This window comes from Emericellopsis cladophorae (genome assembly GCF_022114955.1).
Source record: "Emericellopsis cladophorae strain MUM 19.33 chromosome Unknown NODE_21_length_315015_cov_118_186755, whole genome shotgun sequence".
Lineage (NCBI taxonomy): Eukaryota > Fungi > Ascomycota > Sordariomycetes > Hypocreales > Bionectriaceae > Emericellopsis > Emericellopsis cladophorae.
Window position 1 is genome coordinate 232,356 of NW_026250946.1, and position 14,001 is coordinate 246,356.

A 14,001-nucleotide genomic window follows, 5' to 3' on the forward strand; every position below is an offset into this window, starting at 1 on the left:
TCATGCTGATCCTATCCTAAAAACGATAACGTGCCCCCCGTAATGAGTGCGCCTGTGCTATGTTGTATCCTCGTTCGCTTGTGCTATGTTGGTCGGTCGCAGGCCCCTATACAAATCTTGCATACACGGGGCGTCTCATTTCTTGTCGGCGGCAGCCTTTTTGGCCTCGGCTGCAAGCTTGATCAGAAGGAACCTCTTGGAGCAGAGATGTGACATACCCGCAGCTTGCTTTTGCCTCATGATCTCCGCGGCAGCCTCCTTGCTACGCTGCATTTCCGTACCGCTCAAATTATTTCCCTTCTTCTGCACCGGAGTTTAGTGCTGCCACCACAAACCGCCCGGGGCGATATTTACCTGCGCGGCTTGTTTCTTGAGGTTCGCCTCGCGGGACTTTTCGCGTTGGTTGCCACGAGCCATCGTTGCGGTTGGAGCTGTGGAGAGATCGAGAGAAGCGCGGGTATCTCAAAAGTTCAAGCTTTGCGTGATGATGATGGAGGATGACTACGCTGTGACAGTTGCAAGTCAGGGTAGGGTGCGCACAAGGAGCGTCTGACGATGGACATTTGCGCATCGCTTCGAGACCGCGATGCTCGCTAGCCTATCAGAGGCCACCATTGCTGATGCTTCATGAAGTCTGGACTCTGTTGGGTCCAGTCGGCGGCCAGCCGCCATCGACCAATAAAGTCACATCAGCTATCAAAACATGAAAAGCAAACCGAGGTTCAATTCAGAACAATGGCTCTCGAGCAAGATCCGGTGCAGGTTCACATTTTATTGAGTACAGGACCAGATCCGAATTCGAGCACACTCCAATCTGTCCAGTGGCTGAAAACAGCCTGGATATGGCTACCCTTGACTTAAGTACTATACCTACATTGATCGCAGTCGCCGAGGCCTTTTAGGTTTATCAACGGTCCTCTGATCAATACCATGATTTCAGGATATTATATCTTATCATAACGCTAAAATGTACCTAGTTGAATGGGTGCTAGTTCAACGTACGAGTTACTACATGTAGTACGCATGTCATTCTAGCTTGGTGAACTTCTGATTAAGCAGGTTGCCTGTGTCACAGCTGGGGACAGCATGGTGAAACATTCAACCACATTTAAAGGGTTGATTCTGTAGTTGCTATCGCTCAGCCTGCAAATGGTCTTACAGGCTTATGCGACCGTCTCGAGCTCCGGAAGGATTATCGAGGAGTGAGCTAGTGGAGGGTGGCGAAGTGCATCTCCGTGCGTGAACGCTTGGAGTTGGACAACCATATAGGAAGCTCAGGGTCCTTCTTAAAGCACGGGCTGTTCTTGCAGTCAGATCTTCGAAAACAGCGAAGAGTAAATCCATTATACCGAAAGTGAGCGCATTACACGCCATGTCCGACTTGAAACAGAGCGCGCCCGAGGCGCCAAAATACACTATCATTAGGGATTCCAGTAAGCCACCATCTTTCCGGCACTCAATGCGAATTATTCTAACCGCATAGTCATCTACGAGCGAATTTGGTATCTGGAATACCGCCTGGGCATCCGGTCCAATGTTGTCGTTGCTGCGACTTACAAACACCCTTCTGGCCAGGCACTCACGAAGCCAATGGTCGTCAGAGCACTCAAGACCGTCATTGAACAACAGCCTTCGATGCGTCTTGTTGGCGTCCCTGTCCCAAAGCAAGACAAGCAAGGGAGAGAGACGACAGGGCTGATGATGGCCGCCTTGAACGAGATCAACGTGGAAGAGAGCGTGCAATTCGAGGACGGCCAGGGCATCACAGAAGAGATGATTGAGAAGCTCCACAACCAATGGGACTTTGGTGAGCCTGTTAAGCCATGGTTCAAGCTCGTTGTTTCGGGCTCGACTGTGTACTACGTCAACCATCACGCCATAAACGATGGTATGTCTGGGTACATATTCCATCGATCCTTCACAGCGGCGCTCAATGCGGCGGCCGGCGCCAACTCCTCAACTGACGGAGTCACCACCTGGAGCAGTACGTATGACCCTTCGACTATGACAATCACACCCAGCCTGCACAGTGTTGTCCAGGAAGGTGAAGCCAAGGGGAAGCCATGGCAGGTCAATGTCTGGGAAGTCATCAAGCCCGTTCTGACAGCTTGGCTTTTGTCCATGTTTGTGCCCAGCTGGCTCGTGTTCTCGGATCTTCCGAGTGCGAAGCCAAAGCCACACACTGCACCTACTGTGATTGAGGCGTCCGAACGTGGCGTGACGAGGACAGTCCTCCGGAAGATTCCCACAGAAACCATGGACAAGCTGGTGGCCAAGTGTCGCGAAAATGAAACCAGCGTAACGGCACTGCTCATGACCATGCTGACAGCCAGCATTATCAATGACTACTATCGCGACAAGACATTCTTGCTCAGTGTCATTTCGGTTGACATTCGCAATCGCCTCCCCAACGACATGATCGCCCTGGAGAACAAAACCATGGGCAACCGCGCTGGTGGGGTTTACAGCTTCCAGACGACGGGTAAGTACAAGGATCTTTTCCAATCTGGTCAAGACAAGCTCGGCGATCAGTCCTCGACGCTGAAGACGAATGAGATCTGGGCACGAGCGAGGGACGCGAAACGATGGATGCATGCAGGGCTGGACCCTGCTGCCCGTACCATCCGTGCCTCAGCGGAGCAACCCAACAATCTGGACGCGGTCGCAAAGACATTGACAGCTGGAGAGGCGATGAAGCCAGCCTACAATCTAGGAAACCTCGGTCCATATGTTTCCGAGAAGAGTCAGGATGGTTGGACTGTGGAAGATGTTGCATTCTCTGGTCCTCCTCAAGGGGGGATTGGAGGGCCCCGCCCCCCTCTGTTCCAGGTCGGTGGTGTTAAGGGTGGTAACACGCACATAGCGACAAACTGGCAAGATGGAGGCATGCGGCGCGAGAAGATTGAGGGTATCGTAGATGGCACGTTGCGGAGGATAGAGCAGCTGGTGAGTTCGTAGTAAGTGTGTCTGTGGGACAATTGATAGCAAAAGCAAATGGGAATTCAAGAGATCGGTACTTCAGAAGCTGGAACTTCTTCTCCTGGATGCGTGTTCGTATGTTGTTAAAATCTTGGATATCTCAGTCGATGGGCGGCAATCAGCACCATGGTGGGCAAGCCGATTTCCACTGACCACGTGACCTCAACTAGGCGCCCGCACCAGCCGCCGCCAGCGCTGTACAACTAAGCGCCTGTTAACTTAACAGCGACCTGCTGGTTCGCACTCTTAGCCGCGCAGCATTGACCGGCATTTATGGCCTTCGCGGATTAATACTAATAATAAACACTCGTCTGAAACACTCGTCTGCTGAAAGCGCTTGATGGAACAGCCGTGCAGATGCCTCGCTAATTATTCGATGCGTGCGCAGTTCGTCGACGGCGCTTGACTGGCTTGAAACATCGGTTGATCATCGACGACCAATGGATACGACATGACAGCGTCCTTCCGACATTTGCCCATGCTCCAGGTGGTGAGCAAAATGCCAAGTAGCAGCGACAGCTCCTTACCGCCAACCTACATCAAAACTGATGCTGCGGTCTTCGTCGACTGGCTCTGCGTCGTCGTGCAACAAGGCCATGAAGACGCGACCTTGAAACATGACCTGGCGCGATAGTGCTACCCGACGAGGCTTGTAATGGTTTGGTTTGACATGGTTGACTCATCCAGAGGACTGCCTGTACCGTCGAATCGTCGAGCTGCCGCTGGCCTTGTCTTGCTACGCGCGCGTGAACTTGGTCTCATGCTCGCTCCTGTTCCTGTTCGCAAGAACAGACGACATGAGACCGGCTCCTATTTCTGCAGTGATACAAGCTTGTTGAGATGGTATTGAACGGCTGACAATAGGAACTTCGCGTACTAAAGACAATGGCGCCCCCTCATCATGCATCCCATTCACCTTCTGCATGAATACATTACATTCTTGGTGCCCACTAACATCTCCAGTTGCTCGACATTTCCTTCCTATTTTTTCCTTTGTTATTCCCTTCTTGTCATCATCATATCGGTCTTGCCTCCTCGAAAGACCCAGCCGGCCTGGTCGCCTTATTGCTGTCTGTGACATTTCGCTACTCCTATGCACATATACACGTCTATCGCTCACGCTTGATGCCACTGCAATACCCAATTTACAACCATATTGACACCTGGAAAGTCACATTGTATGTTCTATCACATCAACTGAAGGTCCTTTCCCTTGAGAGCATTGGCTGACTTTGCACTAGAAATACCACACACTACAGCGTCAAAATCATCCCCGAAATAACCTCACCATGGTCATGAATATTTTCAGTGGCTTTGCCGCCTCTGGCATCCTCATGATCATGCTCACTATCGTCCGAGTTTGCACAATCATCACACTCGTCTCGGTCATGACATCTTGCTGGGTCCTTGCCATCAAGATCGACATGGGCAAGCCTTGGTTCTTCTTTGATGCCGCCTCGCTTGTTTTCATGAGCGGCATCTGCCTATTTCTGGTACTGTCCGAGCTGCCGTTTGGCAAAGTCTTCTTCATGAACCACTGGCCGGCCTTCTCCACTAGATCTAGTTTGGGTTGGCTCGGCCTTGCACTTGTCGTTATTGGCTGCAACGTCCTGGGCAAGCTCAACAATCCCAACGTTGAGCGAAGGGACATTGGAGGACCATGGTACTCGCTGGTGCTGGCATCTGGAATCCTCAGTCTCATCATGGGCGTGCTCAACCTCATTGGCACCCTTGCTAGTATCCCTAAGGGTGGTGCTCGCCAGGTTCGCTCATGGGGCAACCAGGAGCCTATTCCGGATGAGCTCCCTTACCACAAGCCCATCGATTCAGAAAAGTCTCCAATCGCCAAGCCTCTCAAGATCTTCGACCTATTCCGAGGCCGCAGTAAGAATTCCTTTGATATCCCAGGCCCTGAGCCAACTTCAGCTTACCGTTACCCCGAGTCTAACGCAGCGTCGCGTGGCGGCAACCCCGCGCGTCATCACTCCGGTCGACGGTCAAGCGATGACCTCGAGTTCAACCCGGTCTCTCCGACGGGACCTCCGCCGCCCATGTCGCAGCACCCTGCATTCGCTACCAGTTATGCTGAGAGCGTGTATCCGGATGAAGAGCCGTCTTGGTCCAAGTCCAACAAGCTGGAGGTGCCGCCGATGCCTCACCCTGCAGTGGTGGATGATGCTGCATCGCTCGCGCCCCCGGGCGTCAAGCACAACCGGTATTCCCTCTCTTCATTGAACCGGTGGAGTCGGCAGACCAGGAAATAGACATTCTTGCATTCAAATGGCGTTGGGTAGTAGGCAGGCTGCTACTGGTATATGGAGTCTAATTGATTAAGTACATTGCGAATACCATGATTGTCGTTTTCATATGCCTCTGGATCGCTCCAAATGACTGCATGTAATTTGACAAGGACAAGGTGACGACTTGAAAAGAAGATTGAGGATGCACGTGACGTTTGCTTGCCTTAGTCATACAGTTGAACCGACCCAACGCCCCGAATGGATGCGCTCGAGTCCTTCCAAGATTGACCACCTCATCATCTCCAATCGACACCCGATCTCGCCTCAACATCAACATTCTCGCTTTTGAACCGTTTCCCTCCCAGAAATCACCGTTGTGCACGACTCGTGGCCTAGTCGAGTGCTTTGTCACGATTCCCCATTCCAGCATATCGTTCGCGACCGGGCGCTCTGACGCGTACTATACGATCTGTAGTGCTTGACACCCGTTCATTCTACCTGCTGTGTTCTTTTGGCAGTGACGGGCCTGTTTCTCGGCTTGTTGCGACTCGGATTCAGGTGTTAGTGGCCAGAGAACAAAGACCTTTCGCTGGAATAGATTGCGCTCGCTTTGTACTGTGCTCTTGACACTGCCTGTCGCTTTCTCCTTTGTCTGCGCCTCGCATACCAGCGTGCATCGGTTATTTCTTTCCCACGGAAACCAGAACGAACCACGTTCTCATAGCCTTGTTTTGTTCTCAACGTTGCTGTTCGGTCGCATTCACTGGGACAGGATTTAGTTCAATCGTTGCTTTGGTTCAGCTGCAAGATAATCAAGCAACGCCGCACATTTGATATTGCGCTCGCTACAAGCAAAATGCCCACAGAAGCAGAGGAAGTGGCGGAAGACTATCGTCTAGCCTTGGAGGATTTGAGCACCAATGCTCGCTTTGAAATTAGCAACTTGACCGTGATTGCCCGAGAGAATACCGAGCATGCTCTAGCCATTGCTCAAACACTGGAGCAGCATATCTTGAAGGTAGGTTCATGCCCCTTGGGCAACGTAAGACCTTCGAACTAAGCTAATCTTGCAGACTGCCCCCAACAAGAAGCTGCCAGCATTATACGTGCTAGACTCCATCGTCAAAAATGTTGGCACCCCATACACGCTGTATCTGGGTCGCAATCTGTTCAAGACCTTTATGGAATCATACACTGTTGTCGATAATCCGACACGAAGGCGGCTGGAGGAGATGCTCAAGACATGGACTCAGCCTGTTGCCGGCTCGTTGGACACGCGCCCAGTCTTCTCGCCTGACCTTGTCCGACCGATAGAGAACGCTCTCATGAAGGCGAAAGCTGCAATGATGCCCCAGACGCAGTTGCCAGGTCGACCAAGATCTGCCATGCCGCCCTTTCGAAACACACCTACACCACCAGGAGCACGAAACGGTGGAGCGCCTACTCAACACAACCAAGCGCCACAGCAGTTCCCTCACGGGTTGCCGCCAAACGGCCAAGCACACCATTACGGCCAGCCGAATGTAAGTGCCCCCATTATTCATGACTAGAATGCAGTCACTGACCTGTATAGGCATACCCTCAGCAAAACGCCCAAGCCTACCCCTATCAACAAGGCATGCCTTATGGGCAGAATGGGACGCACATGCCGCCAACACCGGGTGGTGTGGACGTAGAAGCCTTGAGCAAAAATATTGCAGATCTAATCGCTGCGACGAGATTGGAAGCCGCGCAGAAACCATATGATGGTGGTGTGACGGCGAGGCTGAATGCCCTGCTGGATCTACAACGAATAATCCAGAGCACTGCGTTACCGCAGGACCAGCTGGCAGCCATTAAGACCCAAGTAACAGACCTTGCTGCCGTGACTTTGAGACCAGCATCAGCTCAAAACCATGCACCCGCCTATGCTCCTCCAGCCCAGGTTCACCAGCCCGCGCCACCTGTCCCCTCGAGTTCTGTAGCTCCTCCTCAGGCTGCCCAAGGGACATTAAGTCTGGACACTCTGTTGGGACCTGGAGCACTGGCCACACTCATGGCACGACAGTCCTCACAGAGCTCTACTCCAAACCCAACACCTAATCCTGCGATCAAGTCGCCGCAGCCACCTATTGTTACGCCTCATGCAGCGCCGCAGCCAGCAGTGCCGGAACAGAAACCGGGGCTATCCTTGCTCGACCAGCTCCGACAAGCCGGCATACTCTCCTCAACTCCCCAAGCCAACCCAAGTAGCGCCCCGGGGCCGTCCCCTGCGACTCCTACGCAGATGCCATCGATCTCGGCCAGTCTTGCGAGCATACTAGCGGCACAGAAGGCTGGTGGCTTGTCAGCGCCCCAGCCCGGGTCTCACCGTGGCTTAGATACTGCGTCGTTGAAGCAACCGTAAGTTGGACGGACGAAAACCTAAACCTTAGCTGTTGAGCACTGACACAGGCAGCGCCCGGCCTGATACCATTTCAATGCTCTTCGAGAGGCAAGGAGCGCCCTGCACGCAATGTGGACGTCGGTTTCAAGCAGATGCTGAAGGCAGAAAGAAGAAGACAGCACACATGGACTGGCACTTCCGTGTACATCAACGCGCCAACGAGGCTGAGAAGCGCGGGACGCACCGCAGTTGGTATCTGGATGCTCAGGTGAGTCCTCTGGGTTTGTACATGTGGATGTAGGCATCTGACATGATTGCAGGATTGGCTCAAGAATCGCGAGGAGATTGACACGGACAACCACGCCACCTCACCCTCTGCCGACGCCCAGGCGACCGCTGCTGCCGCCGAAGCCGCCAAGCCCAAGTATATCAAGGCGCCGGACGCGAACAGCGGCATCAACAGTGTTTGCCCCATCTGTCAAGACCGGTTTGAGAACAAGTGGTTCGACCAGGCGCAGGATTGGGTATGGCTCGATGCCGTGCTCGTGGGTGGACGGGCGTACCATGCGTCCTGCCATGCTGAAGCAACGAGGGACAGAGAAGGGAGTGCGCCACCGCCGGCGACAGGCTCGGCAGGTGTGTTGGGGAAGAGGAAGGCTGAGACAGGACTGGCGTCCCCGAAAGTTAGATCGTTGAAGACCTTTGGCTGAAGCAATGTCTTTGGCGCAATGTCTGGTTGGGAATCGCAGACGAAGGAAGAGAGAAACATACATTCATGGAGTCTGGGTGCATTGATTGGGGATGCAGTGTTTGGGATCTTGGGAGTATTCGAGGCAACTGCTCGCTACGCAATATCAAAATGATCCTTTCGTTTTGTCCCAATTTCTAACTGTGTTTGCTGGGTTGAAGCAACCAGTGGTGACGTAAAGCTTTCCAGGCCTCCAACTTAGACTGGTGATCTTTCGCTGCAGTACCGAAAGAATCCAAGCAAGGTGTGCTTTGGCACATTCGGCTTATCTTCTGTGTGCAAGTATTTGCCTACTATGTTCCAGTAGCAAGGTCACCGGGCAAAGGTAGTCCAATTCTTGTAATGTTGTTAGCCGGCCCGGGCCTTGACGCTGATGGTCCCACTTGCCGGCCCGTCGCGTCACAACCACTTTAAAATGTTCGGCAACGCGTCTCCCGCCGAGACCTACTACATCATCTGCCTCTAACAAACAGCTGCCTAGGCTCACGACGAATATGCCCGCCAGTCATGCCGGTTGAATGTCCCATCTGCTCGAAAGCGGTCAAACCGCACCAGATCAACCCGCACATCGACTCCAACTGCCAGTCGTACCTCGCCGGCGATCCTTCGCCTCCACCACCACCGCCTCCCCAGACACAGACACCCAGCGCAACCGCACCAGCCAGCTCCGCGCAGAAGAGGAAGGCTGCTGATTTCTTCAGCACGCCGGCTACAAAACGGCAGAATGGCGTGGAAGGGAGGGCCATGACACCTCTGGTGGTGAATGGTGGGAAGAAACGTTCGTATGAGGAAGGGCCTGGAGAAGGGGCAGTCGCAAACACAACCAATCCGGCAGAAACGGCCCAGCCAGAGGCTCCTTCAATACAGGACAGCGACGAACGAAGCGGCAAGCGCACCAAGACTCGAAAGGCCGCTCCACTGGCAGAACGAATGCGTCCCAAGAACCTCGATCAAGTCTGCGGTCAAGAGCTTGTCGGTCCGAACGGCGTGCTGCGCTCATTAATCGAATCGAATAATGTTCCCTCCATGATCCTCTGGGGCGCATCAGGCACGGGCAAGACAACGATTGCGCGATGTATTGCCAAGGTTGCCGGCAGCCGTTTCATCGAGATGAACGCGACAAGCACTGGTGTAGCTGAGTGCAAAAAGATCTTCAGCGAGGCTGGAAACGATCTCCTCATGACGGGAAGGAAGACGATCATCTTTTGCGACGAAATACACAGGTTCAACAAGGCACAGCAGGACGTCTTTCTCAAACCCGTTGAGGCAGGAACCGTCACCCTGATCGGCGCAACGACAGAAAACCCGTCGTTCAAAGTTGCCAACGCACTACTATCGCGATGTCGAACATTCACGTTGAAATCCCTAGAAACGGAGGATATCGTCGGCATACTGCGCCGCGCGCTGAAAGAGGAAGAGGAGACATATCCCCCAACGGACCTCGTGGACGAGGAGATGATTACCTACTTGGCACGATTTTCTGATGGCGACGCGCGGACAGCTCTAAATCTTCTCGAGCTAGCGCTATCACTGACAACTTCACGGGAGGGCATTACGAAGGAGGACATCAAGACATCACTCACAAAGACATTGGTCTATGACCGCGCCGGCGACCAACATTATGACAACATCTCTGCGTTCCACAAATCTGTCCGAGGTTCTGACGCGGACGCTGCATTGTATTATCTGGCACGCATGCTCCAATCCGGCGAAGATCCCCTCTTCGTCGCCAGGAGGATGGTCGTCATCGCGTCAGAAGACGTCGGTCTTGCAGATAATACACTGCTGCCACTCGCAACGGCGGCGTATACCGCGACTCAACAAATCGGCATGCCCGAGGCTCGCATCCCGCTTGCACACTGCGCGGTAGCACTATGCGCCGCCAAGAAAAGTACGAGAGCATATCGCGGCTTGAACAACGCATACTCTGCGCTCAGAGAGCCAGGTGTGGCGAGCCTCCCGGTGCCGCTGCATCTGAGAAATGCACCGACCAGGCTGATGCGGGAAATGGGGCATGGTGCAGAGTACAAGTATCCGCCCAACTACAGAGACGGGCGGGTGAAACAGACCTATCTGCCTGAGGATCTGTTAGGGCGGCGGTTCCTTGAGGAAAGGGATCTGGGGACAGAAGTGGACCCTGACTGGGAGATGATGGATGTCTAACATGGCATCCGGGACAGGGGACAGAAGATGTCGAAGTGTATTGGAAAACAGCAGACCGCCCAGAGAGCGTTGTCCATTGTTATTGTATAGTCAAGGCGCATGTGGACAGTGATACCACCTCCGGGTGGGGGGCGACCCCTTTCTAGCCATGACCAGTTTCCACTGACATGCTATCATATCATGCTTCATTGTAGCCCAACCTTAACGCCGATGCAATGCAAACAACCCTGTACCCTTTGCCAACCTTCGAATGTCGGGAATTAAAAACTATGCGCTTATTGTACAGATTGATCAATAGTCTTGTGTGAGGTCAATGAACGACACATCACTCTGTCTAAGTACTTTTTGACTGGAAAGTCCTCGACTCCTGAGCTTCGCTTCCTCAGTAGCGACGATCGCATCGCGTTCCTCTTCATCAACCTCGACCTCCTCGAAGAACCCTGCATTGCTGGTTCTCGGCACAAGCAGACGTTTCCTGCGTACCTGAGGGCTGGGGCTGTCATCCCTATGTTCAGGTGGGAGACTAACGCTGCACCGCTTACTAGGCGACAGAGGTTTAGCCGTGGGTACAATGTTTCCAAGAGGCGAAGAATGTGTTGGTTTTCGAGAGATAAAAGACGAGATAGGGGGTAGATCATCGTCTTCACTTTCAGTGAACAGGGGAGATGTGTTTCGCTCGGGCGCCTGTGGGACCACGCACTCCGCTCGTTGTGTAGGCCTAGTACTCCTCGGGATCGACTCTGCCTTGTTGGCGGCGCATGATCTTGACGTTACTGCTTGGGAGGGTGGTGGGGTATGAGCCCGCTTCGCAAACAATTCTAGAGTTGTCTGTTTGAAGACCGCGGTCGACGTTGAGACGGTCGAGCTTTGACTGTTCTGCGGACGACCAGCCGAGGATGTAGCTGTCTTTTTTACTGCGATCTTGCTTGATTTCGTTGCTTTCTGGGGCTTTAACCCTTTCGAAATCTGGCTCGAATGACGCTGCGAAGGTACGGTGCCAGTGCTGACCTGAGAGCAAGAGGCAAGCGTGTGAGATGGAGTACTTGAGATCTCTGACGACGCAATGGCACCAGCTGGGCTCTTGGGCCCACAGGGGCTCGACGAGAGAAGTATGGCTTCGATAATTGACCTTCCCCCGTTCCTATTCCTAGAGGGCGTACTAGGTAAGCGCATGTCCGCCTCGTCTGTTGTCTTGGCCATACCACTGAGACTTGGCGGGAGCTGCTTACTTGATGGTCGTGGCGGAGGGCCTGACGAGGGGAGTTCAATGTCGCTCCGGCTCCGGTCCTTGGCCTTTTTCTTGACAGGCGCGGTCACGGGCGGATTGACGTGTTTTGTGACCCGCACAAATTTGTCCATGGCTCCCGAGGTGACTGAAGGCTTCGCTGCGCCTTTTGCTGTGGCCTTCTTCTTCGGAGACTTGCGAAGCGCTTTGACACGCTCGGCATCTTGCCAGTCGTGGTACGCAACTGGCGCCGTTTTCTTGACGACGTCTTCGAGAACCCAGGCGAGGTCTGGTTTGCTCACGTCGAATATTTTGGCAGCTGGCTGTGAAGAACTCATCTCCTCGTCCGGTGCGCCGAGCTCGTCATCACTGTTAAGTGACAAACTGCCCCGCGACTGGGGAATGTCCTCGTCGACCTCCTCGGACAGGTCCACAGGCACGACATTCTCTGGGATAAACCTGAGCCGAAGCTCTGTCCGACCATCGGTAGTGAAGTGTGCTCGGCTTCCCGCGATTCTCTCGATATGTTCCTCGTTTCCACGCAGAAGCTGGCGGGTCAACAGTGCCGCTCCCAATACTCGTATGAACTTCACGCCGCCAACCCTGTAATCCCAACCAAATGCAGTTCGAGCGAACTCTCTGAGATCGTACAGGTGGAGCGGCCGCTGCTCGTGGTGTGCCATGCTATCCTTCAATGCCTGCACGGTCGATAAAGGTGAAACGACCGGATGCGTATAATAACGTAGGACTTCGATGTTTGGGAAGTCTTCCGGAACCTTTTGCGCGAGGACACTGTGCTTGATGCGGAAGAACTTGCTCTCGTTTGTCTTGAGTTCATGAATCAAGGAATTTCTCCAATCCGCCAGGGCTTGTTTGTCCGATGCTTTGATTTTGCAGAGTGACCTGCCATAGCCGGCCTTAGCAGCTTCACAGGCCACCTTGACACCGCATCCTAGTATTCCATCTGGCAAGTAATCGCCACCGCTCATCAAGGCTACCAGCACCATGCCCTCGCGGTCGAGCCCCTTTCCTGCAATATCCATGTTATCTATGTCGTACTGTGTGACGTGCGTCGGCGTCTTCGCCGTTCTGCTTTCAGCGGTCCAATTCCTTAAAGACCGGGTGCAACCGAACATGATGGTGTCAACGTCCTCGCTCAACACCGCGTCGACAACCCCACGCTGTTGTAGCAGCGCGCAGTCTGCCTCCGCTTCGCCAGGAGCATCGTGTATCGGAAAACCAAGCAACCGTATGAGTTGCTTGGCTTGGCTTATAGTGGCCGTATCACCTCTCCCTGCACGCTTGTTCCGTTTGAAAGTCGGTTTGTCAGGGCCATCGAAGACGAAGACTGGGTCGACGGGTGTAGACATGAGCCGGACGAGTCGATAGAACAAGGTCCGAAGCGCTGGGTTGGTGCCACCTCGGGCGGCTTGGGACTGAAACTGCCATATCGCGAAATCGACGGCTATGCGAAGTGGTCGCCCATGAAGTCGAAAGGAATCGGCCGCTAATTTGGATAAGGCAACTCGTTCGCCGGGACCAAGCTGGTCATAAAGCCTGTGCGTGTGTCAGAGATAATAACAAACAGCCTACGCTGAATCTCTTACCCCTTGATGCCCATGTTCTCATGAAGCGCACCATCCCGCTCTGTGTCATGGACGCCTGCGCCTGTGCATTGGTCGATACCGCAAGCGTTGAAGGACCGTGAATCGGACGATCACTGGGGTGACGGCCGGATTTGTTGACTTTGAATTTGGGTCGCGCTACGGCTACGGCAGCAAGCGCCACGATTCGTCAGCCACAGAAAAGCTAAGCCACTGTTCACAGAAGCAACTCGCGGGCCATTGTTCTTTGTCCTTGACGTTCATCCCTTACCTCATATTAAACCCCGAAAGGGGCGCCAGATTTCTCCCAAAACATGCCTCCTTGATTTACCATTGGCAATTGAGTTACGGTCCTGATGTCTTCCTCAGCGGGCTTCGCACCGGCCCATAGGAGCGTGGCGAGCATTCGCTCAGGACCATCCCAGGGGCCTTCGACGCCGTCACGAAGTATAAGTTCAACGTTCGGCTCACCGTCCACCATACGTGCCGATGATGACATTATTGTGATTGAGCTGGGCTCAAGACTTTTGCGCGTGGGTTTCGCGGGTGACCCAGTTCCAAAAGTGACTTTGCAATGCGGACCAGATGAGCAGAGGAGGGTGGGGGACTTCAGGGCCTGGCTGGATCCGACAAAGACACCAGGGCAGGCTTGGTCGTCAGACTATGAGCTGTGGAGG

At 53.7% G+C, this 14,001-nt stretch overlaps 4 protein-coding genes across 4 annotated transcripts; 2 read left to right on the plus strand and 2 right to left on the minus strand.

Moving 5' to 3' along the window:
* Nucleotides 1–135: 135 nt before the first annotated feature.
* On the minus strand, nt 136–417 carry J7T54_001483 (4F5 domain protein; the record flags this gene model as incomplete). Its single annotated transcript, XM_051506366.1, has 2 exons — nt 136–303; nt 355–417. The coding sequence occupies 2 exons, from the start codon at nt 415–417 to the stop codon at nt 136–138; spliced, it is 231 nt and encodes a 76-aa protein (XP_051362377.1).
* Nucleotides 418–4,268: 3,851 nt separating this feature from the next.
* On the plus strand, nt 4,269–5,243 carry J7T54_001485 (uncharacterized protein; the record flags this gene model as incomplete). Its single annotated transcript, XM_051506367.1, has 1 exon — nt 4,269–5,243. The coding sequence occupies one exon, from the start codon at nt 4,269–4,271 to the stop codon at nt 5,241–5,243; it is 975 nt and encodes a 324-aa protein (XP_051362378.1).
* Nucleotides 5,244–6,075: 832 nt separating this feature from the next.
* On the plus strand, nt 6,076–10,495 carry J7T54_001486 (ATPase WRNIP1 C26H5.02c; the record flags this gene model as incomplete). The annotated part of the gene is made up of 7 exons (XM_051506368.1): nt 6,076–6,237; nt 6,293–6,742; nt 6,793–7,601; nt 7,750–7,852; nt 7,905–8,220; nt 8,814–9,110; nt 9,168–10,495. 7 exons carry the CDS (start codon nt 6,076–6,078, stop codon nt 10,493–10,495), a joined length of 3,465 nt encoding a protein of 1,154 aa, XP_051362379.1.
* A 718-nt stretch (nt 10,496–11,213) lies between these two features.
* J7T54_001487 (holliday junction resolvase YEN1) lies at nt 11,214–13,823 on the minus strand (the record flags this gene model as incomplete). Its single annotated transcript, XM_051506369.1, has 5 exons — nt 11,214–11,371; nt 11,725–12,418; nt 12,470–13,185; nt 13,328–13,388; nt 13,674–13,823. The coding sequence occupies 5 exons, from the start codon at nt 13,821–13,823 to the stop codon at nt 11,214–11,216; spliced, it is 1,779 nt and encodes a 592-aa protein (XP_051362380.1).
* Nucleotides 13,824–14,001: the final 178 nt, after the last annotated feature.